Below are 23,258 nucleotides of genomic sequence, written 5' to 3' on the forward strand. Positions count from 1 at the left end.
GACCAGCTGTAGAACTACAGACAAGGGCTTACCTTGGGGGTGTCTCAGTGACCCGAGTGATCACAGGGCGCACGCGAAGGGGAGGACGTCTATTGACGTCCTCCCGGCATTTGGGGTCCACGCTGTAGCCGTCATTCGGCTATAGCGCGGGCGCCAAGTGGTTAACTGCTTGCCGACCAGCCGCCGTCATTCTACGGCGGCAGGTCTGGCTCTCCTGGGCGAGAGCCCGTAGCTCTACGTCGGCTCTTTGACCCGCCACTAGGGGCGCGAACGCGCCCCGCCGGTGGCGGGCACCCCCGACTCCCGTGCGTGTGCGATCGCCGCCGGGCACACGCGATCGCTCGTTACAGAGCGGGGACCGGGAGCTGTGTGTGTAAACACACAGCTCTCGGTCCTGTCAGCAGGGGAAATGCTGATCTTCTGTTCATACAATGTATGAACAGAGGATCAGTGTTTCCCCTAGTGAGTCCACCCCCCCCCCCCCCCCACAGTAAGAACACACCCAGGCATACTTAACCTCTTCCCCATGTCAAAAGTGTCCGAAGTGTCCGCCAATAATGTCGCAGTACCGAGAAAAAAAAAAATCGCTGATCGCCGCCATTACTAGTAAAAAAAAAATATTAATAAAAATGCCATAAAAATACCCCCTATTTTGTAAACGCTATAACTTTTGCGCAAACCAATCAATTAACGCTTATTGCGATTTTTTTTTACGAAAAATATATAGAAGAATACGTATCGGCCTAAACTGAGGAAAAAAAATGTTTTTTTATATATTTTTGGGGGATATTTATTATGGCAAAAAGTAAAAAATATTAATTTTTTTCAAAATTGTCGCTATATTTTTGTTTATAGCGCAAAAAATAAAAACCACAGAGGTGATCAAATACCACCAAAAGAAAGCTCTATTTGTGGGAAAAAAAGGACGCCAATTTTGTTTGGGAGCCACGTCGCACGACCGCGCAATTGTCTGTTAAAGCGATGCAGTCCCGAATCGCAAAAAGGTCTCTGGTCTTTGGGCAGCAATATGGTCCGGGGGGTAAGTGGTTAAACGTCATCTTGCCCCACATATTCATGCAGAAACCCAGATTATTCCTACAACCAGATCTCAGAATATAGGCAAGTTTATTAATCTTCAAATATTTATTCAAGAAACTTACCCTACATAAATTGACCTTTCATCATGGTAGCCCAAGTAAGCGGAGTCGATGCGCATTTTTTCAAATTTTTGTTTATTTTATTTTGTATAAATCAAAAGGGGGAAAAAAAAGACCAGCGTACAAGTTTAATAGACTTATTAAAAAGACACAATCTAATCTTTTCTCAGTGGAATCGACTCTTCTTTTATGCCATCCTTGGTGACAATGGAGATTTTCAGTGCATCTCCTGTGTACACATCTCTCTCAGCTGCAGAAATAAATACATCTTTGACAAGCTGCAGAGCCTTCTCCAGTGTCAAGGGAAGGTGCTCCACATTCTGCATGTTCTTGTAGCCAATCTAAAACCCAAAGAAATACAATTAATGTCTCAAGTACAGACCAGGAGTTTTGTGTTATGGTACAAATCACATGGGAAAGCCAAGGATAGACTAACAGGCTCAGTAACATTTCACAGACAGATTTAAAGCATAACTCAAAGCAGATCTAATGAGTAGAGTCTGCATGGCAGTGCTCCTCTTGCAACACCACCAGTAGAAGGCTGATACTTGGAAGCCTGAATGATTTTATGAAGAGAGCAAGACCAGGAATAGATAGAAGGAAGTGAACACATTGCTTATGCCAGTGTTTCCCAACTCCAGTCCTCAAGGCACACCAACAGGTCATGTTTTCAGGATTTCCCTCAGAGGAAATGGCTGTGGTAATTACTAAGGCAGCGAAACTGATCAAATCACCTGTGCAAAATAATGGAAAGCCTGAAAACATGACCTGTTGGTGTGCCTTGAGGACTGGAGTTGGGAAACACTGGCTTATGCAACAGTGAGACCACCAATGACTGCACAGCAATCACATGTAAGCACATCCTGAAGCCCCAAATGGGGCTTATTGTGTCACTTCCACCTTCATACTTTCCACTTCCATACTTCCGGGCCTTGGAGTGCAGAAGGCTCCAGGAAGTGTTTACATGTGATTTAGCTTGCGACTTATAATCATTTTGGAGTAAGCACATTTTTATTGTTTTTAACTGCAAATAAATATGATTTTACACCATTGGAGCCTGCCTCCTGGTTTCTTCCCTTACATACATGCACTGGTAGAGAGGTTTCAAGAGGTGGAGATACAAGTCCTGTTGAGCAAGTCCATGTGTGGCAGGAGGAAAGATATAAATCGTAAACCACTTATAATCAATAGGGGGTCAAGAAACTGGTGAGTGCGGTGTTCACGAGGGGAGCACGATTGATTACTGTGAATAATTGTAGAGACACAGCAACTGACCAATTTGTTTTCACTGAATACATAGCACTTTATTGCACAGAGACTTTTATTTTTTTCTGCTGGATATATTGCACTTTGTTAATTGCATTTTAAGGTGGGAATTGTGTATAGGGGGTGGGGGGGTGTCAGATATATTTGTGAGCAAGCACTATGAATAGTAACATTGTACGATAGGGGGTTGGCATTTTATAGTACTGCTAGCACCACACCAATATATTTAGCTTTATTTAGTTATATCCTATTCATAGCATATAAACACGGTGGAGGCAGCTGCACTTGCTGATGGGTCTACAGCAGAGTATTAAATTGATCAATGGTGAGCTGTTTTATTCATAGATGCCTTTATATTGTGGTGGATTAGGTGCACTTGAGGCTGGGTTCACACTAATACAAGCCACGGGTCCCAAAAGGGGTTCCGGTGAATCAGGTCAGAATTTGTTCCTGAATTCGCACCAGAAACTGAGCCAAAGTATCCTTTTCCAATGCGGACCAAAGACAAAAAAAAAAAAAAAAAAAAAGAAGATACTAGACATCTTACCTGATTGTCCAGAAGGGGCTGGAGCATGGCACTTGCAGAGCCACCAGCTTTGTATGCATCTCTCTGATAGGATCCTACTGGATCAAAACTGTACACAGCACCTTTGCCTGAAAAGTAACAAAGGTTCTCATCAAATTATCACACAAAATCAGGCAAGAAAAAAATAAATGTGTACATATCCTTAAGCGAGTACAATCTCAGGGGTGGTCTGGTGCTGCCCAATCTTCATAATTATTTATCTGGTATTTGTCCATAGAAGATGGCGTCATGGGTGGATGATGGGGAGCCACTATTGTGTTAAAAGTTGCACTCCTGGGGTCTTATAAGGCCCTATAGTTTTTATTCTATAGAGGATCTGTCAGCTTCCTCTCTTACACCTTCAAATTGTGTGTTGGGGAAAGTTCAAAAAATTCTGTACTTCTTGGGAGCTAAAGCCTCCACATACTCCCCACAGCAGCACAAGCCTCCATTTTCACACTTCCTACAGTTACCACCAATGTGGTTAAAGAGGAACTACACTGAATCTGAGCACCACAAACGCTATTTAATTCATTTTTAATGTTCAGAGCAAAATGTCCCCATCTATTCATGTCTCCATGCTTTATTTTGCTGAGAAATCATTATTAAAAACACTTCCCTAGCATTTCTGGCTGTGCCCATCTTGAGTGATTCATGTAACATTTACTTCCTGGAATCCATCTGCCTTTTGCTCAGCGGATAAAAAACACTCCCTTCCTACCTGAAGACTCCTTGGGATGTAGGACATTGCTAGCCTAGGCATGGAAAGCAGGAAGTAAGGGAGTGAAAAAGGGTTTAAAAAAACAATTATATACTTTACCTATTTACTAATGCTAGCCGCATAAAGATTAAAAATAGTCAATGTTGCTTTAGAGAGCGAAGTTCCCCTAAAAACTCTTCGAGGGATTCTACAAAAGGAAGGCTAATGATCTACAGGAACCTCTCACCCTATACAATTTCTATTTGGATATTTACAGCTTACTGTGTAATGACTCTTTATAGATTCTAGAAACAGGAATTTCCTAAAGAATTGCCCAGATCTTCAGGGTTAGGAACTGGAAAGTGGGCTTACCCATTTATGCACTTAAGACTCTTCTACAGACTGACCCATCCATTAGATGTTCTGCATAGAATCCCCCCCAGCTAAGCCTATGGGGATTTACCAATTACTCCCCTCTTAGTGTTGGCACTGTACTTATTCTCACTGACATCCATCATATTTATTTTTTTATAATATGTATTTTAAGTGAATTTGTTAGCATATTTATATTATTGTTATAATTAGGATTGGACATGGGGGTATGTGTTTTAACCACTTGACAACCAGGCCTATTTTGGCACTTTTCTCCTTCATGTAAAAATCACAATTTTTTGCTAGAAAATTAATCCGAACCCCCAAATAAATATATATATATATATATATATATATATATATATATATATATATATATATATATATATATATATATATATATATATATACACATACATACATACATATTTTTTTAGCAGACACCCTAGGGAATAAAATGGTGGTCATTGCAACTTTTTTTTCTCGCGCTGTATTTGCACAATAATTTTTCAAACTCCTTTTTTTGGGGGGAAAAAAACGGTTTCATAAATTAAAAAACAACAAAACAGTAAAGTTAGCCCAATTTTTTTGTATAATGTGAAAGATGATGTTACGCGGAGTAAATGGATACCCAACATGTCAGGCTTTAAAATTGCGCACACTCATGGAATGGCGCCAAACTTTGGTACTTAAAAATCTCCATAGGAGACGCTTTAATTTTTTTTTACAGGTACCCCGTTTCCCCAAAAATAAGACCTACCCTGAAAATAAGACCTAGCGTTATGGTACCATTTTCGAGTTACAGAGGAGGTATAGTGCTAGAATTGTTGCACACGCTCTAACGCACGCGACAATACTTCACATGTGGGGGTTTAAACGGCGTTTAGATATGTGGGCAGGACTTGCATGCGTGTTCGCTTCTAAACGCAAGCTACCGGCGACAGGGGCGTTTAAAAAAAAATAATAAATAAATTGTATTTTACTTTATTATTACTTTTTTTTTGTAAACATCCCTTGTAATAGGAATCACTGTGACAGGTCCTCTTTATAGAGAGAGATGTGGGGTCAATAAGACCCCACATCTCTCCTCCAAGCTTACAAGCATTAAATCGGTGAAAAAAAAATTCACCGATCTAATGCAGACAGCCGCAATTGCTGCTTTGTTTACTTCCGGGTACCGGGCGTGACGTCATAACGTCGCGCCCGGACCTCCGACGGTCATAGAGATGACTGGTGACCATCCCGCTGCCTATAAGAACGATCAAGTGGCGGAACTGCCGCTTTGATCGTTCTTATCGTGCACAGAATCGGCGGCTGAAGACGGTGATATCTGAATGATGCCTGTAGCTGCAGGCATCATTCAGATATCACCACACAAAGCCGAGGACGTCCATAGACGTCCTCGGTCGTCAAGAGGTTAAGAGGCATGTACTGTATGTGTGGATATGAAGGATGATAATGTTGCTGCTGTAAACAGAAATGTAATTGTACAATATGTATACAATGTATTTATCTCATCTAAGAGCACATGTTAGCGACATTTTTGGAGGAAAGTCTGTGCAGCACAACGCAGGGCTGCAAAATGAAGATCACTGGAACCAGAAGGTACAGTTATATAGCAATAACAAACCGTGGTAGAGTTATTAAAAAAAAAAAACCCCTGTAAGGTTATTGCATACTAGCACATTACGAAATACTTGCGTTAGAACGAAGAGTTAAAAGTTATGTGAAAGCTCCTGTGAGAGTGGGAAAGTTGAAGATTGAAAGTATGTTGTAAAAAAAAAAATCTATTGGAAAAAATAAAGATTTCTATAAAAAAAAGTGAGTGGCCGGAGCCGCAACAACGTCACTCCTGCGCATTTGTGTGGGAACCCTCGGTTCCAGCACAAACCTCTGAAGGAGGTTTAGGAGGTATTTATTTTACCTCCAATTAAGCTTTGTTATAGGCATCCCTGTAGGTTTAAAGCCGACTTTACTACCGCTTTAACAAACTGTCAAAGGCCATATTAACACTGCACATGTCCGTGCAGATTTCGCGGCTAGGCGGTTTAAAAAAAATGTACAGACCATGGTGGAATTCAAATGTAGTGCGTGCAATGACATTAATGAATGGTCTTCCAAAGCAAGCATGACATACATTTATGACACCAGCTGCTCTTTTCTAAGCCTGCCCCTTCTACTTCACTGACTTAGATGAGGAAAGGCTCTCAAGACATGAAAGGGCAGAACGTTCCTGCTAAGCACACTCCACTAAAGGCTGTTTTTTTTTTATTCCTAATTTTCCAGCTTGTGCGCAGATTTTAGCAACTGGATCTGCAAGCGTATGTCCCATCTGTACCCAACTACTACTACTGCTCACACCATGCACCCCTTGGAGATATAGATCAATGCAGACTGGTCTTAGAAATTCACCTTCTTCATCGAGGCCTCCAATGATATTGTATACATAATATGGAAAGAAGCGTCTTGAGTAGAGAATTGTGGAGAGCATTGCTGCAATTGCATTACTGGTCATGGTCTTGTTGTTTGAATGCTTATACATCTAGAAAGAGAAAAAGAAGAAATAGTTCACGTTCTCCAGTAAGGCTGCATTAAACAATGTACCATCCTATTGATTAAAAAAAATTGAAAGATTGGGTTATTCTAAAAATAGACACCTTCCCTGAGAGAAACACGGGAGGCTACCATTGCTGACTTTTTGCTCTGAAAACGCTAGAAGCCTGGTTGGCATGATGATCCTCTGGCTTCAGTACTTTGAGCTACTGGATTAAGCACACCAAAAAGAGAATGACAACTTTCTGGTCCTTCCTGACCTGCATACTTATTCTGGGTCAGTGACTCGGCAATGGCAACCGCCATATTCTTTTCTTTAAAGTGGAACTTCACCAAAAGAAGAAGCTCCACTTTAAAATAGTTCAGCCCAATATTAACTCTAAATACACTGGCAGTCACATTCCAAGACTAATCTAACCCTTTAAAGCAAAAATCGCTATAAATATCTTTTCTGCAGTCAATCTGGTCCAGTCCCAGGCTGAGCTGTCAGCGGCGGCTTCTCTGTGTAGGAGAGACGTTCGACATCAGAAGCCCCATCGTAAGTTTACGGGTGACGTCACATATCAGGCATTTCCCAGCCACTGTCAGCCGTCTCTTCCACACAGCATCCGTAGCTGGATACTGAACCGAACCAGCAGAAGAAAAAGGTATGTATAGCGATTTTTGATTTACAGGGTTAGATAAATCAGTCTTAGAATGTGGCTGCCAGCAGATTTAGAGTTGGTTTTAGGCCGGACGTCTACTTTAAGTCTCCCTCTACCTCTGTTTTGCCATGTTTGGCATATAATTTTGGGGGAGGGGAGTGGGTACCTAGTTTTGACAGGTACTCGCTTCCATTTACCTAGGCAATCTGAGCAGAAGTTCAACCCACCCCCCCTACAGTCTTCTGGGACATGTCACAGGTAGTGATAATAGAACAGAGACCAACTTCAGCCAAAAAAAATTTTCCCCCAGTTATCTTCCAGGACAGTACAGGAGAGACTTTTTATACTAATAGGAAACCCAAACTATAAAGAAAAGACCCATGCAGAAGCCATTTAACCACTTAACGCCCGCCGCACGACTATTTACGTCCGCAAAATGGCACGGACAGGCAGATGGGCGTGTATATATATATATAGGTCCCCGCCTTTCCGCGGGTCCGATCGGGACCCCCTCCGCTGCGTGCGGCTTACCTCGGGGAGCCATCCGGGACGACGGCGCGGCTATTCGTTTATAGCCGCTCCGTTGCGATCGCTCCCCGGAGCTGAAGAACGGGGAGAGCCGTATGTAAACACGGCTTCCCCATGCTTCACTGTGGCGGCTGCATCGATCGAGTGATCCCTTTTATAGGGAGACTCGATCGATGACGTCAGTCCTACAGCCACACCCCCCTACAGTTGTAAACACACACTAGGTGAACCCTAACTCCTACAGCGCCCCCTGTGGTTAACTCCCAAACTGCAACTGTCATTTTCACAATAAACAATGCAATTTAACCACTTAAAGACCTTAGGTGTTTTTCAGATTTGGTGTTTGCAAGACTAAAACAGTTTTTTCTGCTAGAAAATTACTTAAAACCCCCAAACATTATATATTTTTTTTGTCTAACACCCTAGAGAATAAAATGGCGGTCATCGCAATACTTTTTGTCACACTGTATTTGCGCAGCAGTCTTACAAGCGCACTTTTTTTGGAAAAAATTCACTTTTTTGAATTAAAAAATAAGACAACAATAAATTTGGCCCAATTTTTTTATATATTGTGAAAGATAATGTTACGCCGAGTAAAATGATACCCAACATGTCACGCTTTAAAATTGCGCCCGCTCGTGGCATGGCGTCAAACTTTTACCCTTAAAAATCTAGATAGGCGACGTTTAAAAAATTCTATAAGTTGCATTTTTTGAGCTACAGAGTAGCTCTAGGGCTATAATTATTGCTCTCGCTCCAACGATCGCGGCGATACCTCACTTGTGTGATTTGAACACCGTTTTCATATGCAGGCGCTACTCGCGTATGCATTTGCTTCTGCGCGCGAGCTCGACGGGGCGCTTTAAAAGAAAACATTTTTGTTTTCTTATTTAATTTTATTGATTTTATTATTTTTTACACTAAAATATAAAAAAAAAAAAAAAAATGATAACTTTTATTCCTATTACAAGGAATGTAAACATCCCTTGTAATAGAAAAAAGTATGACAGGTCCTCTTAAATATGAGATCTGGGGTCAAAAAGACCTCAGATCTCATATTTAGGCTTAAATGCAAAAAAAAAAAAAAGGAAAATTTGTCATTTAAAAAATGACAAAAAAAAAAAATTGTCTCTTTAAGAGGCTGGGCGGGACTGACGTTTTGACGTCACTTCCGCCCAGCAGAGCTATGAGGACGGGTGGGGGCCATCTTGCCCTCACTCAAGTCCTCACTCTCCAGGCGGCAGCATCGGATCTCCTCCGCCGCTACCGACGGCTCCGGTAAGCGGCGGAGGGCGCGGAAAAGCGGCGGGAGGCCCTCTCCCGCCACCGATAACGGCGATCTCGCGGCGAATCCGCCGCGGAGACCGCCGTTATCGTTTACACGGCCGCCCGCTGAAAACATGGATATCTCAGTTGTGGCAGCAGCTGCTGCCGTTACTGAGATATCCATGTTTAAAAAGAGGACGTACATTTACAATACGCGGGTCGGGAAGTAGTTAAAATGCATTTTTTGCTGTGAAAATGACAATGGTCCCAAAAATGTGTCAAAATTGTCCGAAGTGTCTGCTCTGCCATAATGTCGCAGTCACGAAAAAAAAAAAAAAAAATCGCTGATCGCCGCCAATAGTAGTAAAAAAAAAAAATTAATAAAAATGCAATAAAACTATCCCCTATTTTGTAAACGCTATAAATTTTGCGCAAACCAAATCGATAAACACTTATTGCGGGTTTTTTTTTTACCAAAAATAGGTAGAAGAATACGTATCGGCCTAAACTGAGGAAAAAAAATGTTTTATATATGTTTTTGGGGGATATTTATTACAGCAAAAAGTAAAAAATATTGCATTTTTGTTTATAGCGCAAAAAATAAAAACCGCAGAGGTGATCAAATACCACCAAAAGAAAGCTCTATTTGTGGGGAAAAAGGACCGCCAATTTTGTTTGGGAGCTACGTCGCACGACCGCGCAATTGTCTGTTAAAGCGACGCAGTGCCGAATCGCAAAACCTGGGCATTTAGCAACAAAATGGTCCGGGGCTTAAGTGGTTAATGTAATGTTTAGCCTTTTCCCTGTAGTATACAGAAACCGGTTGCCATCAATTTTTTTTTGTAATTAAATCTGCCAAACATTCTACTACAGTATGTTTCTTTCAAAGAGAGAACCAAATTGACTGAGAACAGCTCTCCATATTTCAACTTTATTTAAAATGTGGAACTCTGGGATAGCCCCAACTATGTCAGATCACTCTGGTCCGGTCACGTGATTCCCGCTCCAATGTGTCAGCTAGTGCCGCTGCAGGGAAGAGGAGAGCGCCAACAATGGATGGGCCATTGAAGCCTATAGGTGATGCCACTGCTCAGGGCTTTACTAGTGGTTGACCAGTGCTCTCTCCTCTTCCCTGCAGCTACCTCTTGCTGACGGAAAAGGTTCACGTGACCAGACTGGTTCTGAAAAGAGCCAAGTACACACATTTTTCCTAAAAAGGTTAGTAAGCATAGATGTTAGGGAGGGAAAGGGGAGACCGCTTTAAGAGTACAGTAAAACCTCGGATTGCGAGTAACGCTGTTACTGAGCGTTTCGCAATTTCAAGCTTTTTTTTTTTTTTTTTTTAATCCTGAGTGCGGTCTTGAATCCTGCTAGTTTTGCAAGCCACAGCGGTGTGCAGTACGGCATTTGGCCAGAGGTGCAGGGGGCGCCGGAGCCAATCGGAAAAACTCTGTTCCGAGCTGTCCCGAGTATTTCCAAGGCTCTCCGGTGCGCCCCCTCCCTCTGGCCACATGCGGTATTGTATGCCATAGAAGTCAACGCAGAACAAATTATTTTCTTTCCATTGACTTCAATGGGGAAACTTGCTTTGATATGCGAGTGTTTTGGATTACGAACATTCTCCTGGAACAGATTATGCTCGTAATCCAAAGTTCCACTGCAGTTAGTGTTTTCCAGAAATTCCACTTTCCAGGTTTTAAACTTGTTTATCTTGAACATTAAAAGGTTGCATAATATACCTTTAATCTGGCTTCAATTATTTTGGTGAGGGTAAGGCAGTCTCCATGGAATCCACTACATCCAAGAACGGTTTTGTCTGTCCTAAAAAGACAAAAAGGATGAAATTGCTTTTTAAAGCCAAGTTGAATTAAATACAGCCATGAGTGCTCAAAGACTACAATATAGCAATATATGGGAAGTGAACGTTGGAGATCAAGATTTTCCATTAGGCACCTGGCACTTTCAATTTTATCTGTTCAAAAAAAAGAGGCTTAGCTATAAGCATATACTACCAAACATGTTTTACAACATCAATGTGTATTATGCCAAATGAGCAAGGTGTATATTAAAGAAAGCAACAAAGCGAACACATAACTAAGGAGATAGATATGGCTCCTCTTACACAACACAGCTCCATTTATGTACAGTGATGGTAAAAAAAAAAAAAAAGTACTTTATCTCTTGCTGATTTTATACTTTCGTCCACTGACAAAGAAATTATCAGTCTATAATTTTAATGGTAGATTTTAACAGTGAGAGACTGAACAAAGAAATATTCAGAAAAAAGCATAAATAATAATAAAAAAATTATAATATATATATATATATATATATATATATATATATATATATATATATATATATATATATATATATATATATATATATATATATATATATATATATATATATATATATATATATACTGTATTTATTCGAGTATAACGCGCAAAATTTTATACCCAAAAAAAAGAAGATCAAAGTTTGGGTGCGCGTTATACTCGAGGACTTTGTCCCCCCCGCCGCTACCGCCGCCGCACACGCCGCTGCTACCGCCGCCGCCACCGAAGCCACCAACGCCGCTACAACGTTAATCCCGCGGCGCGGGGGAACATTAGACAGCTTTCGTTTGAATAGCTGTTTTCCCTGCCGCGCGTAGACACTCCCCCACGGATCTGTCCAATCGCGAACAAGGGGGAGTGTCTATGCGTGGCAGGGAAAACAGCTGTTCAAACTAACGCTGTCTGTAATGTTCCCGCGCGCCGCGTGATTAAAGGTAAGGGGGCACGGCTGGACATACAGGGGGCACGGCTGGACATACAGGGGGCACGGCTGGACATACAGGGGGCATGGCTGGACATAAATGATTTTTGGCAATTACAATGATTTTATACCGATTTTTAATTGAAAATTAGGGGTGCGCGTTATACTCTAATAAATACGGTATATACGATTTGCATTTTAACCACTTGCTTACTATGCACTTAAACCCCCCTCCTGCCCAGACCAATTTTCAACTTTCAGCGCTCTCACTCTTTGAATGACAATTGTGCGGTCATACAACGCTGTACCCAAATTACTTTTTTTATAAATTTTTTCCACACAAAATAGAGCTTTCTTTTGGTGGCATTTGATCACCTAACAAAAAATAAAAAAATCGCAAAGACCAAATCCTTTTAAAAGAAATACAAAACCGTTTTATATTTTGTTATAAAATTTTGCAAACGGGTAATTTTTCTCCTTCGAAGCTGTACGCTGATGGGCACCGATAAAGCGGCACTGAAGGGCATTGATAGGTGGTACTGGTGGGCACTGAGAATTAGCAACGATTGGTGGCAGCAATGGGCGAGACTGAAAGGCAGCACTGCTAGGTGACACTGACTGGCAGCAGTGATGGGCACTGGTGTTCACTAATGAGGCCGATGTGCCTCTTCCACTGGGGACCAATGTCCTGTACACAGGAGCCGGTGATCGACTTTTTCTCCTCACTCTGTCAGCAAGGAGGAGAAAAAAAAAAAAAAAAGAAGATTACCGAACTTTGTTTTCATCACATTATCAGCTGTCAGGGGGCGGGTGCAAAGGGGAGGACGTCTATTGACAAATCATTTGACTACAGCGCAGGCCCCTAGTGGTTAGTGAGTGAAATAAGTATTTGATCCCCTATTAAATCAGCAAGATTTCTGCCTTCCAGGTGACTTCTATACAGGTAACAAGCTGAGATTAGGAGCACTCTTAAAGGGAGTTCTCCCAATCGCAGCTTACCTGTATAAAAGACACCTGTCCACAAAAGCAATCAGATTCCAATCTCTCCACCATGGCCAAGACCAAAGAGCTGTACAAGGATGTCAGGGACAAGATTGTAGACCTACACAAGGCTGGAATGGACCATTGCCAAGCAGCTTGGTGAAAGGGTGACAACAGTTGATGCAATTAGTTGCAAATGGAATAAACACAAAATAACTGTCAATTTCCTTTGGTCTGGGGCTCCATACAAGGCCTTGCCTCGTGGAGGTTCAATGATCATGAGAACAGTGAGGAATCAGCCAAGAACTACATAGGAGAATCTTGTCAATGATCTCAAGGTAGCTGGGACCACAGTCACCAAGAAAATAATTGGTAACACTACGCTGTGAAGGACTGAAATCCTGCAGTGCCCCGCAAGGTCCTCCTGCCCAAGAAAGCACATGTACAGCCCCCGTCTGAAGTTTGCTAATGAACATCTAAATGATTCGGAGGAGAACTGGGTGAAAGTGTTGAGGTCAGAGGAGACCAAAATCAAGCTCTTTGGCATCAACTCAACTCACCGTGTTTGGAGGAGGAGGAATGCTGCCTATGACCCCCTAAGAACACCATCCCCATCAAACATGGAGGTGGAAACATTATGCTTTTTGGGAGTTTTTCTGCCAAGGGGACAGGGTAACTTCACTGCGTCAAAGGGATGATGGACGGGACCAACAAGGGTTTTGCCACCAAGTACTATGTCATGTTTTGCTAAGGGGTCAAATACTCATTTCACTCAATAAACGCAAATCAATTTATAACTTTTTGAAATCTGTTCTTCTGGATTGTGTTGTTATTCTGTCTCTCATTGTTAAAATAACCCTACCAATAAAATTATAGACTGATCATTTCTTTGTGTGTATGCAAAAACGTACAAAATCAGCAGGGGATCAAATACTTTTCCCCCCCCTCACGGTAACAGTCTAATGGAAAATATGGGTTTTATACAAGACGCTGTTAATGAAACTTTTGTATAGAATAGTACATAACTAGAGATGCACTGAATATTTGGTGGCCGCCAATAATGTATTCAGCATTTTGCCTATAAAGAAAAAGGTGCCAGAATTGGCACCGAAAACGCACGTGATTTTGCTGCGATTTTACCGTGCTTATGGTGTGTTTTTCATAGGTCATGTGACAAAAAAAAAAACTTAACACAGGTGTGTTCTTTCAGCATTATCGGTGCATTTAAACTGGGAGGTGCGCGTTTTTTTAACTGACCAAAAAATGCAGCAAACAGACCAGTGTGAAGACATACATAGAATTTAAAGGGATGCATTTTCTTGAGGTTTGTTTTGCTAAGGGTGCCGATAATGGCCGACCGCAACATACAGGGATATACAATGTAATACTGACCTATAATCACACACATAGCATTGACTTGTGTCTTTTCAACCTCACCTATGTATATTCATTTAAATTCATGATATCAATAAAAAGTCAAATATATTACAAATATACATATATTTAAAAAAAAAAAAAAAAAAAATATATGTCGTTTCGGTCAAGTGCATCCTGCATTTTCGGTTTCGGTGCACCTCTATACATAACCTTATGGCATACATGGTTAACCATTTTGTCTACATGAACCATGTAATTTTTAGAACCGATCACAAATGAGTTAGTTTCCCTTTAAGGGAGGCAGTACTTTATTCCCCAAAGTGAACCTTTAAAAATTCCAGGGACTAGCATTTGGGAAAAATGCCCTGAAGAAAGTCTGGGAATATATAAAAGACATTGGTGTCATTACCCATGGCATCATGCTGCCTTACTGCAGCAGTAATCAACCCTTAGCATTTCTTGTATGTATACTATCTGAGGTTTTTTAAACAGGCCGAGAATGGAGGCAGCACACATGCAAAGCTTCTGCACTCTCCAACACAATAGGAGTACTCACCTTTCTCACTGCGGAAGCAATTTTTTTCGTGGGCAATTTGTCAGGGAAATGGCTGGCGTTAGCGCTTCAATCATCACAGCACCATGCTTGATATGGTGTCAGGGTGATTGAAGCGCATTTTTTCTATTACCACATCGTAGTAATAAATTAAATAGTTCAACTCACCATAATGCAGAATCAGTGGGAGCCCCGAGCGCGTCACTTGCCACTGTAGCCTGCCACCAGATGCGGACTGTCCCTTGCCGCGCTGGCTGCCACCAGATGCGGACTGTCCCTTGCCGCGCTGGCTGCCACCAGATGCGGACTGTCCCTTGCCGCGCTGGCTGCCACCAGATGCGGACTGTCCCTTGCCGCGCTGGCTGCCACCAGATGCGGACTGTCCCTTGCCACGCTGGCTGCCACCAGATGCAGACTGTCACTTGCCACGCTGGCTGCCACCAGATGCAGACTGTCACTTGCCACGCTGGCTGCCACCAGATGCAGACTGTCACTTGCCACGCTGGCTGCCACCAGATGCAGACTGTCACTTGCCACGCTGGCTGCCACCAGATGCGGATTGTCACTACATTGGTGGCAGCACTGGTCCATTTAGCACAGAGGCAGTGGTGGGTTCCGACATTGAGGCTGACAGAACACCGGCTGCGAGGGCGGAAGAGCGGGATGTGGCGGGCGGAGAGAGATAATGTCATCTCTGCTTGCCTGCCTGTTCGCTTCTCTCATCCACCTGGCTCTCATGCTGCCCGCCCCTTTCATGCCGGCAGCACCCGCGGCCCAGAAGTGGGCCCCCTGATATAGACTAAAACACTTAGGTGCAACTGGCTTTTCTTATGGATATTTATCATCTATTTAACAATAAAAGATGCATTGTAGCCACTTTGTATTAAAAGTCACTTACAATTTGTAGCATTTTGGTGTGTTTCTGCTGTGGATTGAATAATCCTCACTGAGTCGTGTATCTGAAGCAACAAGTGCAAAATCTTCACCAGCAAGAGCCAATACGGTACTAGAAAAGAAAAGACGTTTTATTATTATTCATATTATACAGTAAAATACATAAAACAGTGTACAATAATAATCTTATCTATGATAATGTTAAAAACTGGCCTCGCTTATCAGTGTAAACAGCTGCATGTGTTGTCCAACAAGACACAAAGGGCCAGATCCACGAAGCAGTTACGCTGGCGTATCTATTGATACGCCACGTAACTTCTAGGTTGCTCCGGCGTATCTTTGTTTTGTATCCACAAAACAAGATAAGCCTGAAGCTGGGCTAGATCCGACTGGCGTACGTCTTAGTACGCCGTCGGATCTAAGGTGCATATTTACACTGGCCGCTAGGTGGCGCTTCTGTCGATTTCCGCGTCGAGTATGCAAATTAGCTAGATACGCCAATCCACAAACGTACGTCCGGCGCATTTTTTTACGTTGTTTCCGTAAGGCTTTTTCCGGCGTAAAGTTACCCCTGTTATATGAGGCGTAGCCAATGTTAAGTATGGACGTCGGGCCAGCGTCGAATTTTCCGTCGTTTGTGTAAAACGTTCGCGAATAGGGCTTTGCGTAGAATTACGTTCACGTCGAAAGCATTGGCTTGTTGCGGGTTAATTTGGAGCATGCGCACTGGGATACCCCCACGGACGGCGCATGCGCTGTTAAAAAAAAAACGTAATTTACGTGGGGTCAATAGGAATTACCATACAACACGCCCACATCTGATCCATTTGAAATGCGCGCCCTTACGCCGACACAGTTACACTACGCCGCCGTAACTTATGGCGCAAATTCTTTGTGGATACGGAGAATACGCTGTAAGTTACGGCAGCGTAGTGTATCTGAGCTACGCCGGACGTAGAGATGCGCCGAGGTACGTGGATCTGGGCCAAAGTCCTCCCTGAAAAATGAAAGCGCAATGTGACTGAACGTTTGAGGCAAGACATATGGTTCTACATGGGCCCATTGTTTGTTTTTGCACTCGTCGTAAACAAAACAAATGTGGCTGTTAGTACAAACAGAATTATAGGTAAAACTTTTGTTTTCCCTTTTGTATAGCGCAAGGGAGAATTATACAACGGCCAAGTTTTTTATTTTTTTTGCCATTTGTGTCCCATTGGGGAGATTACCTTCACTTCCTATCCCATAGTCAAAACAGGAAGTGAGAGGAAATCCCTGCTAATTAATGAAACCTAGGGTTGTCCCGATACTAGTATTGGGACCGATACAGAGCATTTGCGCGAGTACTTGTACTCGCGCAAATCCTCCCGATGCCTGATCCGATACCTGGGAGAGAGGCAGCGTGTAATGCCTGTGTCCGTGTATAATGCTCAGACGGCGGCCATCCAGTGTATAAAAGCCGTGCCTCCTCCTCTGTGATAGGGGAACACTCCCAGCAAGTGAGTCAGTGTTCTGCCTATCACAGACACCCTCTCATCCTCATCCCATGGACGAGGATGAGAGGATGTCCGTGATAGGCGGAACACTAACTCACTGCTGGGAAACCGAGTTCCCCTATCACGGACGAGGAGGAGGCGCGGCTTTTGAACACTGGATGGCTGCCGTCTGAGGATTATACAGGGACACAGGCATCAGAGGTGTTGAGTATTTTTTTTAGCCGACACATCCAGCGCTGCCGTGTGTATGTCTGTCCGACTTTGTCCCTCTTCTTTTTCCGCTCAACTCCCCTACTGAGCCAGCCGCCAGCGAGGCGAGACTCAGCTCAGCCTGTGCCTGTCACACAGCACTGTGTGATGTGGCGCGGCTCAGCGGCTGCACGCACCTGCTGTGATGATTGCTGCCCAGTCCTCTGTCTCCTCTCCCGGCCCGAGGTATGCCGTTATGATAAGGGGGAGGGTGCAGTGGCATGTAGTCCGCCGACCAGTTACACCACCAGAGCTGGTGTGACAACAGGGGGGGGGGGGGTGGCTGCTTTTGTCATTTATTGTAAGGTTTCATTTTATGGAATAAAAAATCCATAATTAAAAAAAATTATACATATGTGAAAAAAATAAAATAAAAAAAAAACTGTAATCAATAAAGAATACACAATTTGGAAGTAAATCTGTCACATGACATTAAAAAAAGTATCGGTATTCGGTATCGGCGAGTACTTGAAAAAAAAAAGTATCGGTACTTGTACTCGGTCTTAAAGTGGTATCGGGACAACCCTAATGAAATCCCTTGAGGCCCTCAAGATCACCAGCACTAATGTCCCCATTGGAAGATGTGCCCCCTATTACTGGTTGGGGTTTTTTTTTTTTTTTTTGGACAACCTAAAAAAAAAATTTTTTTTTTCACTGGCAATGGTAAAAAAAGACAAAAAGAGTGGAACTTTAAATAAAATAAAAAAAAGAAGGTTTTGCCTTCAGTTATACTTGATATGTTGGAAGCTGAACTCCTGGTGCCATTTGGTTCTGAGTGGCTAAAGAACCTGAGAAAAGAGCTTGGCATTGCTTGAGAGATGAAAGCAGAACTTGCTGCGACTTCCACAGTATTGGAACTAAAGGGTCCAAGTTGGAATTTTTAGAGCTCCAATTACTGCATCCTACCTTATGAACTAATACAGATATGAAAATGGTAATAGAGTGAAACTAGTAGCCTTGGTTACAGTAATTTCAGCTTGCTAAACAGTGACAGCGCATTTGACAAAAAAACAAAAAAGGGGGGAATGGGTGGCAAATCCGGGAATGTTGAAACTTTACTTCTGGACCACCAGCTGCTCCCCCATTTGAAGAAATATAGAAAAATCTCAAAGGATTATTAGTGAGTGCCAATTACACCCTAATTATGGGTGTAACATATTTCGAAGGGTAAACTTATCCTTTTAAGCTCTATTCACAGTTGTGCGATTCCAAAGTTGTGCCATTTCCATTTCACTTTGATGCGACTTAGGCTGTTGCGCAACTGTCGCATTGATATTAGGATGCGACTTTCAAGAGTTTACATTGCAGTCCAAGGTACTCAAGTGGCATCAAAGTAGCGTAGTCGCATTGATTTGAACAGCTTCCATTGAAATATATGGGCTGTGACTTTAAAGTGGTGCGCCTGCCCCCGCCACCCAAAAACTAAAAGTCAGCAGCTGCAAATACTGTAGCTGCTGACTTTTAACCACTTCCCTACCGGGCCTATTCTGTCACTTCACTCCTTCGTGTAAAAATTATTGTTTTTTTGCTAGAAAATTACTCAGAACCCCCAAACATTATGTTTTTTCAGCAGACACCTTAGGGAATAAAGTGGCAGTCATTGTCACTTTATCTTGCACGGTATTTGCGCAATAATTTTTCATGAATTAAAAAATAACAAAAAACAGTAAAGTTAGCCCAATTTTTTTGTATAATGTGAAAGATGTTACACTGAGTAAATCAGGGTTTGACAAATTTGTTTGGAATCTAGGAGCCAGCTAAAAAAGTTAGGAGCCAGAAAACGCGCCCCGTCCCGACGAGCTTGCGCGCAGAAGCGAACACATACGTGAGCAGCGCCCGCATATGTAAACAGTGTTCAAACCACACATGTGAGGTATTGCCGCGATTGGTAGAGCGAGAGCAAGAATTGTAGCCCTAGACCTCCTCTAACTAAAAACATGCAACCTGTAGATTTTTTTAAACGTCGCCTATGAAGATTTTAAAGGGTAAAAGTTTGTCGCCATTCCACGAGTGGACGCAATTTTGAAGCGCGACATGTTGGGTATGAATTTACTCAGCGTAACATTATCTTTTATAATACTAAAAAAAAAAATGGGGATAACTTTACTGTTGTCTTATTTTTTAATTAAAAAAAGTGTAATTTTTTCCCCAAAAAAGTGCGCTTGTAAGACCGCTGCGCAAATACGGCGTGACAGAAAGTATTGCAACGATCGCCATTTTATTATCTAGGGTGTTAGGATAAAAAATATATATATAATGTTTGGGGGTTCTAATTAGAGGGAAGAAGATGGCAGTGAAAAATGAAATTAGAATTGCTGTTTAAAGTGGTGGTTCCCCTAAAAATAAAATGTTAACCATTGCCTTTCCCAAATAAATTACGATTAGAATCGGCCGGTTTTATTAAAAAAAAAAGCTCCGTACATACCGTTTGTTAGATTCGTTCCCACCGCCACTTCCGGGTACGATGCTGGCGGTGGGCATTCCTATTTGATTGACAGGCATCCGACCGACGCATACATCGCGTCACGAGATGCCGAAAGAAGCCGAACGTCGGTGCGGCTCTATACGGTGCATGCGCACCGACGTTCGGCTTCTTTCGGCATCTCATGACGCGATGTATGCGTCGGTCGGATGCCTGTCAATCAATTAGGAATGCCCACCGCCAGCATCGTACCCGGAAGTGGCGGTGGGAACGAATCTAACAAACGGTATGTACGGAGCTTTTTTTTTTAATAAAACTGGCCGATTCTAATCGTAATTTATTTGGGAAAGGCAATGTTAACATTTTATTTTTAGGGGAACCACCGCTTTAACTTGTGATGCTTAACTTGTAATACCAAGGGCCACCACCAGATGGCGCCAGCTCACACAAGGAAGAGCTGGGGCCCACCTTCCAAGCAAAGTCGCCAGGACGCTATTTCTAGTCGCCATGGCGACCGGGATTTGTCGAGCCCTGGAGTAAATACATACCTAACATGTCACGCTTTAAAATTGCACACACTCACAGAATGGCGCCAAACTTCGGTACTTAAAAATCTCCATAGGCGACAATTTTTTTTACAGGTTACCAGTTTAGAGTTAGAGTTACAGAAGAGGTCTAGTGCTAGAATTGTTGCACGCGCTCTAACGCACGCGGTGATACCTCACGTGTGGTTTGAACAGCGTTTACATATGTGGGCACAAGCTACCGCGGACAGGGGCGTTTTAAAATTTTTTTTTTTACATTTTGTTTGTATCACTTTATTCCTATTACAAGGAACGTAAACATCCCTTGTAATAGGAATCTATTGCGACAGGTCCTCTTTATGGAGAGATGCAGGGTCAATAAGACCCCACATCTCTCCTCTAGGCTGGAAAGCATGAGATCGGGGAGAAAAAAAAAAATCACCGATCTCATGCCGACAGCCGCGACTTTGTTTACTTTCGGGAACCCGGGCGTGACATCATAACATCGTGCCCAGGCCTCCGATGGTCATAGAGATGACTGGAAATCTCTATTATCATCCAGTGCGGGCCGATTTATTCTCCGGGGCCCCAATGGCACTCGAGACCCTGGAGAAGCACCGGATGGCGGCGGGAGGGGCGTCCCCTCCCATCACCTATAAGAACGATCAATCGGGGGAACTGCCGCTATGATCATTCTTATGGTGCACAGAATCACCGGCTGCTAGAAGAGATTTCTAAATGATGCCTGTAGCTGTAGGCATCAGATACCCCCCCCCCCCCCCTAAAGTCCAGGACGTCCAGCGGTAGGGAATTGGTTAATATTAGGACACTTACCTGTCCAGGGATCCCGCGATGTCGGCGCCCCAGCCGATTTTTCAATTGGCTCTCAACTGCTTGTAAGGGAAATAAGCTCCCTTAAGCGCGCTGCGCTTTGTGATAGCGGCAGGGGGAAGTAGGCCAAACTTGCGAGAGACCCTGTCACCGTGAGGTCACCCAGAAGTGGCCATCAAAAACAGATATACATAATATATTGCGCTGAGTATTAACTAAGATAATGTGAAAACCCCAAAGTATACGTGATTCAATATATACAAGACCCACAAACAAAGGGAAAAAGACAATTAGTCCAGTGGATACACCAGAGTTTCTTCCGTGCACAACACCCTGTGTAATGATTGAGAGATGTTTGATCTAATCACACTATGCAGACTTCTGTTTCATATGTGCAGCACTTCCTCCACACTGATACAGCTCATAGAAGAAACAAGAGAAAAATCTTCATAGCGCAAATGGCATGAACAAATATAAGTAGAAAATTTCAGACTAGGTCTCACTCACGAATCCGCCGAGTTAAAACAGCATTTAGGATAACCTAGCACCAATCCTTCAAATTTAGCCGCTCAGCGTCTCTGATGAGCTCTCCTCATTCGGGTCTGCGATCCGTCCCGCTCGTAACTTCTCCCCCACGCGTTACGTCACTAGACACGTGACTTAATCATTACCCATGATTAAGTCACGTGTCTAGTGACGTAACGCGTGGGGGAGAAGTTACGAGCGGGACGGATCGCAGACCCGAATGAGGAGAGCTCATCAGAGACGCTGAGCGGCTAAATTTGAAGGATTGGTGCTAGGTTATCCTAAATGCTGTTTTAACTCGGCGGATTCGTGAGTGAGACCTAGTCTGAAATTTTCTACTTATATTTGTTCATGCCATTTGCGCTATGAAGATTTTTCTCTTGTTTCTTCTATGAGCTGTATCAGTGTGGAGGAAGTGCTGCACATATGAAACAGAAGTCTGCATAGTGTGATTAGATCAAACATCTCTCAATCATTACACAGGGTGTTGTGCACGGAAGAAACTCTGGTGTATCCACTGGACTAATTGTCTTTTTCCCTTTGTTTGTGGGTCTTGTATATATTGAATCACGTATACTTTGGGGTTTTCACATTATCTTAGTTAATACTCAGCGCAATATATTATACATAATTTTCTGCACTATTTGTTTGACTTACATCATTTTATTGCTGCGTTTATTATTTGGTTATTTTGTTAATGGCATTTTTTAAATATTTAATTAGCGCTGTAGTACCATTTTTCACAAAAACAGATATACGCTCCCCCCCCAAAAGGTGTCAAAAGTGGCAGCGGGAGGAAGCTAACATATGGACCTTCCCCTTTTGGGTGGAGCTCTGCTTTAACGTGGAAGTTAACCCATCAATTTAAGGGTTTCAAATAAAAAATAAAGTTACATTGGATGTGCTCTCAACCAAATTGTCAAACCATCCAATGGCTGGTGTCATAACTGATGACATGGGCAGCATCATGGCAGCTGAAGATTAAACTGAGGCCAAGGTGGCAAATACCTTGGGTGAAAACTATAGGAGAGTTTACTTCCACTTTAAGACGCAAGACAAGCTGCACAAGTGTGAATGGAACATTTTCCTGAAAATCTGCATTTCGCAAATATTATGCGACATTAAAAAAATTGCAACAGCCGCTATTTTATTAGCCCTCCATGTAGATCGGTGATGACAGACAACTCTGCAGAATCGAAAGTGAAATCCTCACACCACACACACAATAAGAGGAGGTAATGGGCTCCTCGGACTCGTCTGTCCCTCGCCTTTAGCCCTCTATAGACTCACAATGGCCCCCTTGTGCTCACCAGCCTTGTCACCACATTGTATGGGGGGGCACAGGGGATCCCCGCTCCCCTCACTCTTACCCTCCGTTGAAGGTGTAAGGGCTGAACCTCTGCTGCACCGGCCCCGTATAATGGTAATCCATCCCCCTGTACATTTGCTCTCCAGCCCGGGACTCTGCAGACATATACATCTTGATACACGAACTCAACAAACGCTCTAACACCCGGCAATCCGCTCTGCTGTCTCACTGCCAAGATGGCGACAGAAGCACTTCCGGCGTCCCGCCCTCTACTTCCGGTACAGGC

The 23,258-nt window shown here is 43.0% G+C and overlaps 1 protein-coding gene across 1 annotated transcript; it reads right to left on the minus strand.

The window, feature by feature from the left end:
- Positions 1 to 1,271: 1,271 nt before the first annotated feature.
- On the minus strand, positions 1,272 to 23,258 carry PSMB1 (proteasome 20S subunit beta 1). The gene is made up of 6 exons (XM_040351056.1): positions 23,034 to 23,258; positions 15,624 to 15,731; positions 10,791 to 10,872; positions 6,473 to 6,602; positions 2,971 to 3,077; positions 1,272 to 1,498 (listed from the first exon to the last, which is right to left on the minus strand). The coding sequence occupies exons 1-6, from the start codon at positions 23,141 to 23,143 to the stop codon at positions 1,313 to 1,315; spliced, it is 723 nt and encodes a 240-aa protein (XP_040206990.1). The 5' UTR covers positions 23,144 to 23,258; the 3' UTR covers positions 1,272 to 1,312.

This window comes from Rana temporaria, chromosome 4 (assembly GCF_905171775.1).
Source record: "Rana temporaria chromosome 4, aRanTem1.1, whole genome shotgun sequence".
Classification (NCBI taxonomy): Eukaryota; Metazoa; Chordata; class Amphibia; order Anura; family Ranidae; genus Rana; species Rana temporaria.